We start from the raw sequence: 19,784 nt of genomic DNA on the forward strand, positions 1-19,784 counted from the left end.
GTGTCACGACCCAATTTCACCTATAGGTCGTAATGGCGCCCAACACTACAGCTAGGCAAGCCAACTGATAAATCAAATATATATTGATTAAACTTTTAATCCAAGAAAATAATAAAATACCAAATTCTACCAATGTGTGTGCCAAGACCCGGTGTCACAAGTGCATGAGCATCTAGTAGATTATACAGAACTCCAAATACTGTCTAAAATGAAATAGACAGAATGTAAATATAAGAAGAGACACTGGTAGATGCAGAACGACTCAGAAAGGCAGTTCACCACTATGCCTCGGGATGGCGTAGATATGTGATGATAGGTCCTCCACTAGTACCGGTCTCAGATCCTGCACAAAAGTGCAGCAAGTGTAGTATAAGTACGTAAACAACGTGTACCCAGTAAGTATCAAGCCTAATCTCGAAGTGGTAGAGACGAAATGGCCGACTTTGACACTCACTATGGGTCAATAATAATAATTGAAATAAAGCTAGAATATTTAAATCAGCATGATTCATATAATATAACAATAATTTATTTAACCAGTAGAAAATAATTAAATTCCTTCAAAATGCAATAATTCTCATATATATATATATATATATATATATATATATATATATATATATATATATATATATATATATATTAAATCCTTCAATTTCAATAAAAATTTCAATTTATCAAATAGTTTTACAAAACTACAATTCAATTTCAATGAATTTCCAATTTATCAAATAGCTTTACAAGCTGCAATAAACCGTCAAAGTATCGTGTAATTATTATTATTATTAAGCATGATTTGTGCCGAGGTCGTTCGGCCCGATCCAGAATATTGTGTACACTGCCGAGTGACGTGCGACACGATCCATAGATGTATCTATCCTGCCGAGGCGTTCGGCCCGATCCATAAGAAAGGAGGAACATTTTCTTATGTACCTCCAGAATAAGAGTATTTATTATAAAATTTATTCGAGAGGATAACAATTTATTTCAACAATTAATTAATCTAAACAAAATTAAGCATATGAAAATTTTCATATTTCTCTACCTTTCATAACAATTCACAATATATACATCAAATATTTTAATTAATAAAGAATATAATTTACACAAGTAATTCATGCTTTGAGTCCTAAACTACCCAAACTTTAGCATTAATAGTAGCTACGCACGGACTCTCTTCACCTCGTGCGTACGTAGCTCCCGCAATTTAGCAAAAATATATTTAATTTAATCAGCTATGGGGTAAATTTTCCCCTCACAAGATTAGGCAAGAGACTTACTTCAATTTGCTCCAATTTAATCCACTAGAAGGCCTTTTCCACGATAATTCAACTCTGTCTTGCTCGAATCTGGCCAAAATAATTTGATACAATCACTAAAAATTATAGGGATCAATTCTATAAGAAAACACTACATTGTTAATAGAAATCCCGAAATTAATTAAAATTTATTTGTGGGGCCCACATCTCAAAATCTGGTGAAAGTTATGAAATCCGATAACCCATGCAATTACGAGTCCAACGATACCAGTTTCACTCAAATCCGACTCCGAATCGATACCGAAATCTGAAAAATTTGTTTCTATGAGATTTCTAAACCTTTCTAAATCTCAATCTCAAAACACTAATTAAATGGTAAAAATAATGATATATTTATGTTTATAGACCAAATCCAAGTTAGAATCACTTACCCCAATGTCTTTTCCTTGAAAATCTATCAAAAATCGCCTCTGCTCAAGTTCCAATTTGTTAAAAATGGCGAATGGGACGAATGCCCTCTTTTATAATTCTGCCCAGGCAACCCTCGATTCACGACCTCGATTGGCAGCCTCGATTAGCAACCTCGATTGGCAGCCTCGATTCACATCCTCGATTCACAGCCTTGATTCTTGGGGCCTCGATTTTGGGCCTCGATTTTGGGCCAGAATTTCCACCAGAAAGGAAAAAAAATTGCAGCAATTGTTTTAAGTCCAATTTTTGATCCGTTAACCATCCGAAACTCACCCGAGGCCCTCGGGACCTCAACCAAATATACCAACAAGTCCTAAAACATCATAAGAACTTATTTGAAACCTCAAATCACATAAAACAACGCTAAAACCACGAATTATGCTCTCATTCAAGCTCAATGAAACTTAAATTTTCCAACTCCTATATTCGATGTCGAAACCTATCAAATCAACTCCGATTGATCTCAAAGTTTACACACAAGTCATAAATAACATAACGGAGCTAAAACAAATTCGGAACTGGATTCCGACTCTGGTATCAAAAAGTCAACTCCTCGGTCAAACCTCAAAACTTAAATTCTTATTTTTAGCTATTTCAAGCCTAATTTAACTACGGACTTCCAAATAAAATTTCGAACACTCTCCTAAGTCCAAAATCACCATACGGAGCTATTGGAATCATCAAAATTCTATTCTGGGGTTGTTTTTACATAATTAGACATTCGGTCACTATTCGAACTTAAACATTTCAAAATTTTATATCTCGGGTTAGGGACCTCGGAATTTGATTCTGGGCATACGCCCAAGTCCCAAATCACGATACGGACCTACTGAAACTATTAAAATACTGATCCGAGTCCGTTTGCTCAAAATGTTGACCAAAGTCAACTCAATTGAGTTTTAAAGCTCTAATCCACATTTTAATCCATTTTTCGCATAAAAACTTTCCATAAAATTTTACGGATTACACACGCAAGTCGAGGAATGATAAATAGTACTTTTCGAGGTCTTAGAACACATAATTAATTATTAAATTTAAAGATGACATTTTGGGTCATCACATAGGGAATGCATATGGTTGAGATCAGTGATTCATTTTATTCGAGAAAAATGTGGGTTGGAATGTGATAAAAGACCCATATATTTATGTTTATAGACCAAATCCAAGTTAGAATCACTTACCCCAATATCTTTTCCTTGAAAATCTATCAAAAATCGCCTCTGCTCAAGCTCCAATTTGTTAAAAATGGCAAATGGGACGAATGCCCTCTTTTATAATTCTGCCCAGGCAGCTCTCGATTCACGGCCTCGATTGGTAGCTTCGATTCACATCCTCGATTCACAAACTCAATTCAGCAGCCTCGATTCTTGGGAGCTCGATTTTGGGCCAGAATTTCCAGCAGAAAGGAAAAAATATTGCAGCAGTTGTTTTAAGTCCAATTTTTGATCTGTTAACCATCCGAAACTCACCCGAGGCCATTGGGACCTCAACTAATTATACCAACAAGTCCTAAAACATCATACAAAATTATTTGAAACCTAAAATCACATAAAATGATGTTAAAACCACGAATTATGCTCCCATTCAAGCTCAATGAAACTTAAAATTTTCAAGTTCTATATTCGATGTCGAAACCTATCAAATCAACTCCGATTGACCTCAAATTTTACACATAAGTCATAAATGACACAATGGAGCTAAGAAAATTTTCGGAACTGGATTCTGACTCTGGTATCAAAAAGTCAACTCCTCGGTCAAACCTCCAAACTTAAATTCTTGTTTTTAGCCATTTCAAGCCTAATTTAACTACGGACTTCCAAATAAAATTCCGAACACGCTCCTAAGTCCAAAATCACCATATGGAGCTGTTGGAATCATCAAAATTCTATTCCGGAGTCGTTTTCATATAATTAGACATTCGGTCACTATTCAAACTTTAACATTTCAAAACTCCATATCTCGGGCTAGGGACCTCGGAATTTGATTCCGGGCATACGCCCAAGTCCCAAATCACGATACGGACCTACCAGAACTGTCAAAATACTGATCTGAGTCTGTTTGCTCAAAATGTTGACCAAAGTCAACTCAATTGAGTTTTAAAGCTCTAATCCACATTTTAATCCATTTTTCACATAAAAACTTTCCATAAAATTTTACGGATTACGCACGCAAGTCGAGGAATGATAAATAATACTTTTTAAGGTCTTAGAACACATGATTAATTATTAAATTTAAAGATGACATTTTGGGTCATCACATTCTCCACCTCTTAAACAAACGTTCGTTCTCGAACGGGTTTAGAATTAAACCTGAAGTGCTGAATAAGTATGGATATCTGCTCCGCATGTTTTCCTCGGCCTCCCAAGTCGCTTGCTCGACTGGTTGGCCCCTCCACTGGACTTTTACTGCAGAAACCCTCTTGGACCTCAACTGGCGAACCTGTTTATCAACAATGGCAATTGGCTCCTCTTCATAACCCAAACTATTATCTAGCTGAACAGTGTTTAAGTCTAACACATGTGATAGGTCGGCATGATACTTCCGGAGCATAGATACATGAAAAATCGGATGAACTCCCGATAGACTGGGTGGCAATGCAAGCTCATAAGCAACCTCCCCAATTTGTCTCAACACCTCAAATGGGCCTATAAACCTGGGGCTCAATTTCCCCTTTTTCCCAAATCTCATGATTCCCTTCATCGGCGAAACCTTCAAGAGAACTTTTTCACCTACCATAAATGATAAATCACGCGCTTTCTGATCCGGGTAACTTTTCTGCCTGGACTGTGCTGTACGAAGTCGTTCCTGAATCAACTTTATATTTTCCAAGGCATCCTTTACCAAATCAGTACCATATATCTTAGCCTCACCGGGCTCAAACCATCCGATAGGTGAACGGCATCGACGGCCATATAAAGCCTCAAATGGAGCCATCTCGATGCTGGATTGGTAACTGTTATTATAAGAAAACTCGGCCAAAGGTAGGAAATGATCCCACTGACCTCCAAAGTCAATCACACATGCCCTGAGCATATCCTCCAAAATCTGAATTGTCCGCTCTGACTGCCCATCGGTCTGCGGATGAAAGGATGTGCTGAGCTTTACACGGGTCCTTAATTCACTCTGTACTGCTCTCCATAAATGTGAAGTAAACTGAGGGCCTCTATCTGATATGATGGAAATTGGCACACCGTGCAACCGAACTATCTCCTGAATATAAATCTGGGCCAACCTCTCTGAAGTATACGTAGTCACAACAGGAACAAAATGTGCTGACTTGGTCAACCTTTCAACAATGACCCAAACTGCATCAAACTTCCGCAAGGTCCGCGGCAACCCAACTACAAAATCCATAGTAATTCGTTCCAATTTCCACTCTGGTATAGTCATCTGCTAAAGTAGGCCACCTGGCCTCTGGTGCTCATATTTAACTTACTGGCAATTTAGACACCGAGTTACATACTCAACTATGTCACTTTTCATCCGTCGCCACCAATAATGCTACCTCAAGTCATGATACATCATCGTAGCACCTGGATGAATAGAATATCGAGAACTGTATGACTCCTCCAAGATTTTTTTCCTCAGTTCATCCACATTAGGAACATACAGACGATCTTGGAGTCGCAGAACACCATCTGTACCAATAAGTGACTTCCTTGGCACCACCTCGTAGTACCATTCCACGAAGAACCATCAGGTGTGGGTCATCATACTGGCGAGCCTTGATCTTCTCAAATAGTAAAGATTGGGCCACAACACATGCAAGAAATCGGCTAGGCTCTGAAATATCCAGCCTCACAAGTCTGTTAGCCAAGGACTGAATATCTGAGGCTAATGGCCTTTCCTCTATTGAAATGAAAGCCAAACTACCCATACTCTCTACCTTTCTGCTCAAGGCATCTGCAACCACATTTGCTTAGCCCGGATGATACAGGATAGTAATATCATAATCTTTTAGTAACTCCAGCCATCTGCGCTGCCTCAAATTTAGGTCCCTCTCCTTGAACAAATGCTGCAAACTACGATGATCAGTGTAAACTTCACAAGACACCCCATAAAGATAATGCCTCCAAATCTTAAGAGCGTGAACAATCACAGCTAACTCCAAATCATGTACCGGATAATTCTTTTCGTGGGGCTTCAGCTGACGTGAAGCATATGCAATAACTTGCCCTTCCTGTATCAATACACAACCTAAGCCAATGCGCGAAGCGTCGCAATAAACTGTATACATCCCCAAACCGGAAGGCAATACTAACACTGGTGCTGTAGTCAATGATGTCTTGAGCTTCTGAAAGCTCACCTCACAATCATTGGACCATCGGAATGGAGCACCCTTCTAGGTTAATTTGGTCAAAGGTGCTGCAATAGATGAAAAACCTTCCACGAACCGACGATAATAACCTGCCAAACCCAGAAAACTCCTGATCTTAGTCGCCGAAGTGGGACAATGCCAATTTTGAACTGCCTCAATTTTTTTGGGATCAACTTTAATACCTTCGCCTGACATAATATGTCCCAAAAATGCTACATACTCAAGCCAGAACTCACATTTAGAGAACTTAGCATATAACTTTTGTTCCCGCAATGTCTGAAGCACTACTCTCATATGCTGCTCACGCTCCTCCTTACTACTTGAGTAGATCAAAATGTCATCAATGAAGACAATGACAAATGAATCAATATATGGCCTGAATACTCTGTTCATCAGATCCATAAACGCTGTCGGGGCATTAGTTAAACCGAAAGACATTACCAGAAACTCATAATGACCATATCTAGTACGAAAAGCAGCTTTCGAAATATCTGAATCTCGAATCTTTAACTGATGATACCCCGACCTCAAATCGATCTTAGAGAACACCCTAGCACACTGCAACTGATCAAATAATCATAAATACGTGGCAACGGGTACTTGTTTTTAATGGTGACTTTGTTTAATTAGCGATAATCAATACACATTCGCATCGTGCCATCTTTCTTCTTCACAAATAATACCGGTGCACCCCAAGGCGATATACTCGGTCTAACAAACCCTTTGGCTAGTAATTCTTCAAGTTGTTCTTTCAACTCTTTCAATTCTTTCGAAGCCATACGATACGGTGGGATAGATATAGGCTGAGTATCTTGAGCCAAGTCAATACAGAAATCAATATCACGACCAGGTGGCATACCTGGAAGATCTAAAGGATATACATCGGAGAACTCCCGAACTACAGGCACTGAATCAATAACTGGAGTCTCTGCAGTAGTATCCCAAACATAGACTAGATAAGACAAACAACCCTTCTCAACCATGTGTTGAGCCTTTATAAAAGAAATAACTCGATTAAACGAACTAACAGGCGAACCCTTCCACTCCAGCTTAGGCAATGCTGGAATAGCCAAGGTAACAGTCTTGGCATGACAATCTAGAATAGCATGATATGGAGACAACCAGTCCATGCCCAGAATAATTTCAAAATCGATCATCTCAAGAAATAGGAGATCTACTCTAGTTTCATAACTACAGAATATAATAATACAGGACCGCTAGATCCGGTTCACAACAACAGAATCGCCCACATGAGTGAACACATAAATAGGAGTACTCAAGGACTCACGAGAAACACCCAGGAATGGAGCAAATAGAGATGACACATATGAATACGTAGATCCTGGATCAAATAATACTGAGGCATCTTTGCCACAAACAGAAATAATACCTGTAATCACGGCATCTGAGGCCTCTGCATCTGGTCTAGCCGAAAAACCATAGAACTGAGCTGGAGCGCCAACTGGCTGGCCTCCGCCTGGCGGACCTCCACCACTAGGACGACCCCTACCCACCTGTCCTCCACCTCTTGGTGGTCGGACTACTGGTGGAGCAACTGGTCCGGTAAGCATAGGTTGCTGACCCTACTGTACTGGTCTACCCCGAAGCCTGGGGCAAAACCTCCGCATGTGACTGGGATCCCCGCACTCGTAACAACTCTTCAGTGCGATGGGTTGTTGACTAAGTGTCTGGCCCTGGGGACCTGAATACCCATGGGAAGAACCCTGAATAGCTGGTGGGCGATAAGAGCTCTCTGGTATAGCACTGAAATAAGGTCGTACTGGAGCACCCCGAGGAGGCGGTGGTGCTGGATATGGGGGCCTGCTGGACTGCCCCTAGACGGAGCACCTATGAACTCTCCAGAATACCTGAACCGCTTATCTCTCATACCCTGCTCTCGGCTCCGCTGACATACACCCTCAATCATGCGGGCTATCTCCACGACTAGCTCATAAGAAGTACCCATCTCAACCTCTCGATCCATAGTGGCCTGAATGCCAGTATGTAAACCCGCAACAAACCTCCGCACTCTCTCCTCCTCAGTAGGGAGTATCATAAGTGCATGGCGAGATAACTTAAAAAATCTCGCCTCATAATCAGTCACTGACATCTGACCCTGCTGGAGCTGCTCAAACTGAAACCCCAACTCTTCCCTCTAGGAGGGTGGAATATACATGTCCAAAAAGATACGGGTGAACCTGTCCCAAGTTATGGGAGGAGAATCTGCAGGTCTGCCAAGAACATAAGACTGCCACCATCTACGGGCTCTGCCCTCTAGCTGAAAAGTAGCAAAGTCTACCCCATGAGACTCCAATATCCTCATGTTGTGCAGTCTGTCCCTGCAACGATCAATGAAGTCTCGTGGATCCTCATGTCGCTCACCCCCAAAGACAGGAGGATGTAGTCTAGTCCATCAGACCAATAATTTTTAAGGATCGGCGACTACAGCTCGCCTGGGCTCAGGTGTAACTGTTGTCACTGGCTGGGCTCCACCCACAGGTAGTGCACCCTGGGTCTGATATACAGCAGCTGCCTGTCCATGGGCATGTGCGGTAGGGGTCTGTGCTCCCCCACTCGCCTGAGATGTGGCTGGGTCTGCCGGAAATAAACCGGCATGAGTCATATTGTCCATGAACCGCAGCATACGACCCATGACATCCTGAAATCCTGGTGCAAATGTGAAATCCACCGGAGCTGGCTCTACCACAGGAACCTCACCCTGTTCCTCAATAATGGGATTTCCTACTGGACCCACTGGCGGCATAACTGGAACAGTCCTGGGACGTCCTCGCCCTCTACCACGGGCTGGAGCCCTCCCTCAGCCTCTAGCAACTGGGGGAGTAGCTCTTCCCTGGTCTGGAACCTCATTAGAGCGTGTTCTCACCATCTGTGAGAGAATAAGAGAAGGATATTTAGTATTACATTAATTGCACGACGGAATATGGAGAAGGGTAGTTTCCTAACACCCTATAGCCTCTCGAAGATAAGTACAGACGTCTTCGTACCGATCCGCAAGACTCTATTAGGCGTGCTCATAACTTGTGAGACCTAAGTGAACCTAGTGCTCTGATACCATATTGTCACGACCCAATTTCACATATAGGTCATGATGGCGCCCAACACTACAACTAGGCAAGCCAACTGATAAATCAAACATATATTGATTAAACTTTTAATCCAAGAAAATAATAAAATACCAAATTCTACCAATGTGTGTGCCAAGACCCGGTGTCACAAGTGCATGAGCATCTAGTAGATTATACAGAACTCCAAATACTGTCTAAAATAAAATAGACAGAATATAAATATAAGAAGAGACACTGGTAGATGCAGAACGACTCAGAAAGGCAGTTCACCACTATGCCTCGGGATGGCGTAGATATGTGATGATAGGTCCTCCACTAGTACCTGTCTCAGATCCTGCACAAAAGTGCAGCAAGTGTAGTATGAGTACGTAAACAACGTGTACCCAATAAGTATCAAGCCTAATCTCGAAGTGGTAGAGACGAGATGGCCGAATTTGACACTCACTATGGGTCAATAATAATAATTAAAATAAAGCTAGAATATTTAAATCAGCATGATTCATATAATATAACAATAATTTATTTAACCAGTAGAAAATAATTAAATTTATTCTAATTAAAATCCTTCAAAATGCAACAATTCTCAATATATATATATTAAATCCTTCAATTTCAATAAAAATTCTAATTTATCAAATAGTTTTACAAAACTACAATTCAATTTCAATGAATTTCCAATTTATCAAATAGCTTTACAAGCTGCAATAAACCGTCAAAGTATCGTGTAATTATTATTATTATTAAGCACGATTTGTGCCGAGGTCGTTCGGCCTGATGCAGAATATTGTGTACACTGCCGAGGGACGTGCGACACGATCCATAGATGCATCTATCCTGCCGAGGCGTTCGGCCCGATCCATAAGAAAGGAGGACATTTTTTTATGTACCTCCAAAATAAGAGTATTTATTGTAAAATTTATTCGAGAGGATAACAATTTATTTCAACAATTAATTAATCTAAACAAAATTAAGCATATGAAAAATTTCATATTTCTCTACCTTTCATAACAATTCACAATATATACATCAAATATTTTAATTAATAAAGAATATAATTTACACAAGTAATTCATGCTTTGAGTCCTAAACTACCCGAACTTTAGCATTAATAGTAGTTACGCACGGACTCTCGTCACCTCGTACATATGTAGCTCCCGTAATTTAGCAAAAATATATTTAATTTAATCAGCTATGGGGTAAATTTCCCCCTCACAAGATTAGGCAAGAGACTTACTTCAATTTGCTCCAATTTAATCCACTAGAAGGCCTTTTCCACGATAATTCAACTCTGTCTAGCTCGAATATAGCCAAAATAATTTGATACAATCACTAAAAATTATAGGGATCAATTCTATAAGAAAACACTACATTTTTAATAGAAATCCCGAAATTAATTAAAAATTCGTCTGTGGGGCCCACATCTCAAAATCCGGCGAAAGTTATGAAATCCGATAACTCATTCAATTACGAGTCCAACGATACCAGTTTCACTCAAATCCGACTCCGAATCGATACCGAAATCTCAAAAATTTGTTTCTATGAGATTTCTAAACTTTTCCAAATCTCAATCTCAAAACACTAATTAAATGGTAAAAACAATGATATATTTATGTTTATAGACCAAATCCAAGTTAGAATCACTTACCCCAATGTCTTTTTTCTTGAAAATCTATCAAAAATCGCCTCTGCTCAAGCTCCAATTTGTTAAAAATGGCGAATGGAACGAATGCCCTCTTTTATAATTCTGCCCAGGCAGCTCTTGATTCACGACCTCGATTAGCAGCCTCGATTGGCAACCTCGATTGGCAGCCTCGATTCACAGCCTCGATTCACATCCTCGATTCACAACCTCGATTCACAGCCTCGATTCTTGGGAGCTCGATTTTGGGCAATAATTTCCAACAGAACGGGAAAAAAATTACAGCAGTTGTTTTAAGTCCAATTTTTGATCCGTTAACCATCCGAAACTCACCCGAGGCCCTCGGGACCTCAATCAAATATACTAACAAGACCTAAAATATCATACGAACTTATTTGAAACCTCAAATCACATAAAACAACGCTAAAACCACGAATTATGCTCACATTCAAGCTCAATGAAACTTAAAATTTCCAACTCCTATATTCGATGTCGAAACCTATCAAATCAACTCCGATTGACCTCAAAGTTTACACACAAGTCATAAATGACATAACGGAGCTAAAAAAAATTCGGAACTGGATTCCAACTCTGGTATCAAAAAGTCAACTCCTCGGTCAAACCTCCAAACTTAAATTCTTGTTTTTAGCTATTTCAAGCCTAATTTAACTACGGACTTCCAAATAAAATTCCGAACACTCTCCTAAGTCCAAAATCATCATACGGAGCTATTGGAATCATCAAAATTCTATTCTGGGGTCGTTTTCACATAATTAGACATTCGATCACTATTCGAACTTAAACATTTTAAAATTCCATATCTGGGGTTAGGGACCTCGGAATTTGATTCCAAGCATACGCCCAAGTTCCAAATCACGATACGGACCTACCAGAACTGTCAAAATACTGATCCGAGTCCATTTTGCTCAAAATATTGACCAAAGTCAACTCAATTGAGTTTTAAAGCTCTAATCCACATTTTAATCTATTTTTCGCATAAAAACTTTCCATAAAATTTTACGGATTACACACGCAAGTCGAGGAATGATAAATAGTACTTTTCAAGGTCTTAGAATACATAATTAATTATTAAATTTAAAGCTGACATTTTGGGTCATCACATAGGGAATGCATATGGTTGAGATCAGTGATTCATTTTATTCGAGAAAAATATGGGTTGGAATGTGATAAAAGACCCATATATTTATGTTTATAAACCAAATCCAAGTTAGAATCACTTACCCCAATGTCTTTTCCTTGAAAATCTATCAAAAATCGTCTCTGCTCAAGCTCTAATTTGTTAAAAATGGCGAATGTGACGAATGCCCTCTTTTATAATTCTGCCGAGGCAGCCCTCGATTCACGGCCTCGATTGGCAGTTTCGATTCATAGCCTCGATTCACATCCTCGATTCACAGCCCCGATTCACAGCCTCGATTCACATCCTCAATTCACAAACTCGATTCAGCAGCCTCGATTCACAGCCTCGATTCACATCCTCGATTCAGATACTCAAATATTTGAAACAAAGTTTTCATCAGGGGGAGTAAAATACGCGATATACTTTTTTTTCCTTACTAAGGTTTTTTCCCACATGGTTTTCCTTATAAGGTTTTTAATGAGGCAGCTAGAAATGCGTATTACTAAATATGTGTACTCTTTTTCCTTCACTAGAATTTTTTTCAGTGGATTTTTCCTAGTAAGGTTTTAAAGAGGTACAATACCTTTTAATGAACATCCAATAGGGAGTGTTATGAAAATAATTATTGTGGATGTGCATTTATTACCCCCGCTATAGATAATCTTCCTGAAAAAGATTATCCATTTAGTACTCTGTTAAAGTTTATCTACAAACAGCTGATGCAGACAGGTTGCAAGCAGCTCAATGAAATGATTTGCAGCAGCTTCTTATTAAACAGGCAGGTTACAAGCAGCTCATGCAGACAGCTTACAAGCAGCTAAAGAAAAGCCTTGCAGCTGCTTCCTGAAAAGCCTCGCAGCTGCTTCCTTTCTTCTATAAATAGAGAAGTTTTCAGTTTATTATGTACAACAGTTTGAAGTTGAATAAAAATATCAATCTCCTTCTATACTTGTGTTCGATTTCTTTACTTTACGGTCTTTATTTTATAACAAAAGCATGAATTATGTCGAAAAAAAATCTATTTTAAAAAAAAGGTAACATCATTTGGGCAAATCTTCAATTTCGGTTGCTAAACCCAATGTCTGCGTGGTGCCTGCTCCTTTTAGGAGTAGTACTCTATTGACTTTAGAATAAATAAATATATATTTATGTATGGATATAAACGGTTGATCGGTTAACATAAGAAAATATTTATATACATACATATATTTATGTATGTATATAAATATTTGTTGTGAGTAAGTTAAATTCAGAAAAACCCCTTGTGTCTAATTGCATCCGTTATAGCATAACCACACTTCTTTCTTACTCAATTCATTTTTTTGGTTGTTTTGAAATAAAGAGTTTAAATTCTATACATTGAAGTGTAAAAGATATTTATATTAGATCATTTATTCGCTAATTATAAATAATATATCTACTATCACATATTAAAATTCAATAACGGTATCAAATTCTTGAAATAAAAATTAAGTTTATCGATATAAAAATCAGAATAACAAGTCGTCGTAAGTCGTAACACTTCCTTCTTTGACTAACTGTATGTAGTTGCTCAATGGGTCAAGTTTGGCTGTCAGCACCATATTAACATTTCGTTGAAATATATTCAATTAAAAAGACAGACTTTGTAAAATACCATTTAACCAATAATAATAATAATAGTAAAAAAGATTTATCGAAAACAGTTTCTCTGTCTCACACAAAGGTAGGAGTTTGCGTACACTAACCCTTTCCAAATCACACTTGTGGGATCACACTGAGTATATTTTCGTTGTATCAACACGAGTTTTGATGGAATGAGTACTTCATCTTCCTTAATTAGAGGTATCGGATTCAAGCTCTAAGTATGAAGTCAGCTTTATTAAAAAGTATTTTACCCCTCAAATATAAATCTTTTCGACGCAAATTCAAATTTAATCGAATCTCAATACAAATAACAAACATCTACTAAACGGGCCTCCTGCTATGCGAGCGGTCCGGTGAAGGGTCGGACTACAAGGATTTATTGTACGCAAAATTAACCTGTATTTCTGTAAGATACCGTTTTCACGGTTCAAACCCATGATTTTCAAGTCACATGACACTAATTTTACCGTGTCGCTCGTGAGATAAAAAATAGTTTTTATTATTATCTAGCTATGGTCCCGGACAATAAAGAACACATTGGCAAAACAAAAGGGAAGTTGGAGTCAATGTTGGCTGTTTAGCTGTACAACAGGTGTGGGGTCTTTTTATTTTTATTTTTAAATATATCTTGAAAGTGGATTTGTCCAAAGTGACAAAAAAACAGATATAGATCTGGTAAATTTCCATGTACCTTTTGAAACTAAAAATTCTCTTTTATATTTCAATCAAGTTTGAGTTTAAACCACCACTAAATTGTAATGTAATATCTGAATTTGGCAAGGACAATCATTAAACAAATTAATGAACACTCACATATTATAATGTCATAACATATTTAAGAGCACGGGATTTTAGGAATTTTTTTAATATGTTTGAAATATTTAGCTCATACATTAAAAGTTCTATCTTTATTAAATTTTATGTCTAGTAAAAAATCAGTATATAAAATTACATTAGAACTATAAATAATAATTCTTCTCATAAAAATATGTATTTCAAAATACCGACTAAGGGCCAGTTTATATAATTTCAAATTCTCATTTACCGAGATGATCTGTACCCATACAAATATTTAGTAGTTTCTTTTGGACCTTAATTTCAAATGGCTTTTTTTTCTTTCTTTCTTAAATATTTATGCTCAATTAAATACAGTCCTACAAAATAAAAGATAAAGAGTATTCTTCCCCTCCTAATTTATATGATACTCTCTCTTTTTAGTTAACCCAAAAGAATGATATTTTTTTATATTTAGTAATAATTTAATTTTAAATATTTATTTTACTCATGAGATGATTTATAGCCGCATAAATATATATAATTTATGTTAAATTATAAATTTTAAAAGTCTTAAACTCTATGTTCAGTCAATCACGAACTTCAAATTCTAAATTCGTATCCATTAAAAAAAAAATTAAACACATTTATTTCTTAAATTTCGTTTTCAGTCAAATACAATAAGCACTTCAAATTTTAAATCTCATTCCTATGATGTAATAAGTCTGCGGAATATTTTTTATTTTCTCCGTAAGTATGCGGAATATCAAAGTGGAAAATTCTCACCTTTTATAGTATAAATATGCAACTTAAACATGTGAAAATCTCCACACAAATCATTCGCTCTATTTCCTCTTCTCTCTCTCTTCTGCAAAATATTTTCCAGTTCGAAGAGACTTAGAGAGAGAAACAGTGTGTGTGTGTGTGTTTTTTCGATCTGTCCATTTTACGTTTAGTAATACACAGAAGAAATATCAGAAATGGCAGCTCAACCGAAGAATGTCGGAATTCTCGCCGTCGAAATTTACTTCCCTCCTACTTGCCTCCCACAGGTAAAAAAGAAAAACATAGTACTATTACTTTGACGATATTTACATAACCAGTGTAAAAGATATTTACATAATTAGCTAACTTAGAAGTAATTACGTTTAAATCTTTATAGTAATTTAGTAAAAATAATACTCCTTATGTTTTAATTTAGGAGATATATTTCGCTTATCGTGATTCAATTTGACTCAATTTTGAAGCTAAATTGAACTAGTTAAACTCAGTATTTTAAAACTAAAATTTAGATATTTAAAAATTATATAAAAAGTATTATAAATTACAATTTTTCTCATGCCAATTTGATTAAAATATATTTTAAAATATTGGTAGTATGACTCTCGATTAGCGAAAGTCAGCTAAACTGAAACGGGTCGAGTAACTAATCTGCTATCGTATGTTAAAACTCATTCATAGTATGAAAATTTTTTGCATTATGGGTGTATATAATTTAAATTCATACTTTGACAATGAATAAGTAGAGAAACTTGAGCATAGATGTGTGTAATAATTACTTTAATTACTGATTAATTAGCATATTAGATGCTTTAAAATTTTCCAATGTTTTAGAAATAATTTTAATAACCAAAAAATGTGATATTTAGTTTATACCTTATACCAACATGTCATGGATATTTTATTTATTCGTGACCTATAGCATGTTCACGTGCTCTGTTCTGAGATTATTTTTTGAAATCAACGTTCTCAGTTTATTTTATTTTACTTTTGAAATCCCATATTGCAGCCTTTAACTTTAGTCCGTTAAAACCTATGTGCTTTTTTTAAGGGCCATGTAACATTAAAATATCTTATCAGATTTTCAGTAATTTGGATATGCTAATACAAGTTTAAAGGGAAAAAAAGGGTCATTCTGGTGCACTAAACTCTCTGGGTTCGGGAAGGGTCGGACCGCCTTGAGTCTTAAAACAGTCTTGCCTTGTATTTTGCAAGAGTTTGTTTCAACGGCTTGAATCTATAACCTCTCGGTTAAGCTTTTATTATTACGCCAAAGCTCCCCTTCATCCGCTAATTTAAGTTTAAGGCAATAAAATTATGATCACTTTAAATTTTTTAAATTATATTGCAATATTCTATAGGAAGCATTGGAGGCTCATGATGGAGCAAGCAAAGGAAAATACACAATTGGTCTTGGACAAGATTGTATGGGCTTTTGCACTGAGGTTGAAGATGTTATATCAATGAGGTATACATCCGTTACTCCCGCCGTTCCAAAAAGAATGACACGTTTCTAAATTTGGAAAACAATTTTACTTGAACTTTCCATTTTACCCTTTAATGACAACTGACAAGTTTTTATAGCCACATAAATGTTATTGCATGTTTAAGACCACAAGCTTCAACAGTATTATAGTCACACAAATGTTATGACATATCTAAGAGCACGAGTTTCAAAAGTTTTTATTTTCTTCTTAAACTTTGTGATGCGTCAAAATATGCTCATATATATTGAAATGAAGGGAGTAGTTTGAAAGTGTTGGTGATTTCTTCTTCCAGCTGAATGGCAAACTTTTTTGATTTCTGGAGTAAAATAATTTAGCTTGTGTAATTTTGGTCAATATACTGTTTTCTAATTAAAATGTTCATATTCAGTTTGACAGCAGTTACTTCCCTTCTGGAGAAGTATGAGATTGATCCTAAGCAAATTGGTCGTCTCGAGGTTGGAAGTGAGACGGTCATTGATAAGAGCAAATCCATCAAAACATTCCTCATGCAAATATTTGAGGTACTGGCTCACAGTTCTAGCAAATATTTGAAATTTAGTGGTTCTTCACGTATATAGCAAAGGTCGCATCCGCCTCTGCTCAATGCAGACTAGCTCATGAAGCAGAATATATGTTGCAATCTAGTATTAAAAAAAGCACGTGGCTTAGTTCTGCTTGAAATATGGTGTAATGTTAATATAGGCCCGGAAATCGCTTGATCATTCTGTTTGTTAAAAAAAATGAGTTCATTGTTTGTTGTACATCATTCTTAATAATTGATTGTTTGGTTGCATCTGGTTTGTTTTTTTGTTTCTGTCGACCTTCCACTTCACCAGCAAAGATTTACATTATGACAAACAGAAATATTGTTCAACAAAAACTTACCCTGCTTCCTTACTGTGTGAAACAAACAGAAATGTGGAAATACTGACATTGAAGGAGTCGACTCAACTAATGCATGTTATGGCGGAACTGCTGCATTGTTCAACTGCGTGAATTGGGTCGAGAGCTCTTCATGGGATGGGCGCTATGGACTTGTTGTATGCACTGACAGTGCGGTATGATCATTACAATATTGCGTATGCATTGCTCATTTGTTGCATAATTTGCAATGAACTTGAGCCTTTGCTTGATTAACATTCACTTATCTGAGAGCTTCTTTTGACAGGTCTATGCTGAGGGAGCTGCTCGGCCAACTGGAGGAGCTGCAGCAATTGCTATGCTAGTAGGGCCGGATGCTCCTATTGTATTCGAAAGCAAGATTAGAGCTAGCCATATGGCCCATGTCTATGATTTTTACAAGCCCATCCTCGACAGTGAATATCCAGTAATTATCTTAAGCCCCTGCAAGTCTTGTTAATTATCCATTTTCACAAGAATGCTCCGATTTTGTTGTTTCCTGGACACAATTTAGAAGAAATATAGGATATTGTTGTTGGTACATGAATTTATGGTAATTGTTTGTTGCAGGTGGTTGATGGAAAGCTTTCACAAACTTGTTATCTTATGGCACTTGATTCTTGCTACAAGAGCTTATGCGATAAGTAAGCCACTAGTTGAGCACATTTTAATATTCCGAAACTTCTTTATTATCTTCTATAATAACATCTCATTCACATTTTTAGATACGAAAAACTGGAAGGCAAGCAGTTTTCGATTGCTGATGCAGCCTATTTTGTTTTCCATTCACCATACAACAAGGTACTTTTTGGATTCAAATATTCAATACACAATTTTGATTTCTTACTTCAGTAAACAAAGTGACGATATGAATTACCTGAACGTTTTATTTAATCCTGCAGCTTGTACAGAAGAGCACTGCTCGATTGATGTTCAATGACTTTATAAGGAATGCTAGGTGCGTTGCAAATCTTCAGTTTGAATGTACTCGCCTTTTATTTTGTAAAAGGAATTCAGTTGACTGATCTTCTTTGATTTTGCATTTGCAGTTCCATTGACGAGTCTACTAAAGAAAAGCTTGCACCATTTTCATCCTTAACTGGTGATGAAAGTTATCAAAGCCGTGATCTTGAGAAGGTCCGTACAAAAGCTTTCTCATTCGTTGTTTTCCAAAAAGATATTTTGTCATTTTCAGATATATATAAGTTTGAGATTGGAACTAACTAAGGGATTATAAATTTTGCATATATAGGTATCCTGGCAAGTGGCAAAACCATTTTACGATGAGAAGGTGAAACCAGCCACATTAATACCAAAACAAGTTGGCAACATGTACACCGCGTCTCTCTATGCTGCTTTTGCATCCCTCCTCCACAATAAACACAGTTCATTGGTAAATACAAGTTACTTCTTTCCCTTTTGGTCCTGTTTCTTGTTAACCTCTATCGCGTTTCATCTAATTTTCAAATGATTTTGCCAAACTCAGGCTGGACAGCGAGTAATCTTGTTCTCTTATGGAAGTGGATTGACTGCAACAATGTTCTCATTAAGGCTTAATGAAGGTCAACATCCTTTTAGCTTGTCAAACATTGCAGCTGTTATGAACGTTGATGAGAAATTGAAGTCGAGACACGAGGTATGTTAAGATTTTGTTTTGTAATTTACTCGTGGACTTTGAACTCGTTACCAACTCTGTAATGGTTAGAGTTCCATAACTATCTTTGACAACCGATCTTTTGTGCAGTTCACTCCTGAAAAATTCATCGAAACGATGCATATAATGGAGCACAGATATGGTGGTAAGGACTTTGTGACGAGCAAGGATTGCAGCCTTTTAGCACCGGGTACCTACTACCTCACAGAAGTCGATTCGAAGTACAGAAGATTTTATGCCCAAAAATGTGCTGAGAATGGACTTGCCAATGGTCACTGAAGATCAGTCCTAACATGATCTAATGCCATGAAGTTGGCTTGTGCTCTTATAATTGTTGTTAGCATATAAAAGAATAACTATTGTCATATTACATTTTTTCCTAATGTTCAATTCCCTTTTAGTTTTCAACAAATTCAATGTTTTTTGGTTCACTTGTTTGTGAGATGATTGCAAAATCATCAATGTAATGCAGTCTATATTTGAATGAAATTCATTGAGCAAAATATTCTGAATTGGGCCTTAATTAGTTAAATGATAAAGTAGTTTGTGTGTCGACAATATATCAATCAACTACAATTTGGGATCGGCTATATGAATCCATTATATCCATTCGCTCTATTATCTATTAATCGTTCAGTAGCACATCCAA

At 37.0% G+C, this 19,784-nt stretch overlaps 1 protein-coding gene across 1 annotated transcript; it reads left to right on the plus strand.

The window, feature by feature from the left end:
* The first annotated feature begins 15,026 nt into the window (after nucleotides 1–15,026).
* LOC104107138 (hydroxymethylglutaryl-CoA synthase-like) lies at nucleotides 15,027–19,638 on the plus strand. Its single transcript, XM_009615870.4, has 12 exons — nucleotides 15,027–15,366; nucleotides 16,456–16,562; nucleotides 16,970–17,102; nucleotides 17,496–17,639; nucleotides 17,750–17,908; nucleotides 18,052–18,125; nucleotides 18,207–18,282; nucleotides 18,384–18,439; nucleotides 18,531–18,618; nucleotides 18,734–18,874; nucleotides 18,968–19,117; nucleotides 19,226–19,638. Exons 1-12 carry the CDS (start codon nucleotides 15,295–15,297, stop codon nucleotides 19,412–19,414), a joined length of 1,389 nt encoding a protein of 462 aa, XP_009614165.1. The 5' UTR covers nucleotides 15,027–15,294; the 3' UTR covers nucleotides 19,415–19,638.
* Nucleotides 19,639–19,784: the final 146 nt, after the last annotated feature.

Source organism: Nicotiana tomentosiformis, chromosome 12 (assembly GCF_000390325.3).
Source record: "Nicotiana tomentosiformis chromosome 12, ASM39032v3, whole genome shotgun sequence".
Lineage (NCBI taxonomy): Eukaryota > Viridiplantae > Streptophyta > Magnoliopsida > Solanales > Solanaceae > Nicotiana > Nicotiana tomentosiformis.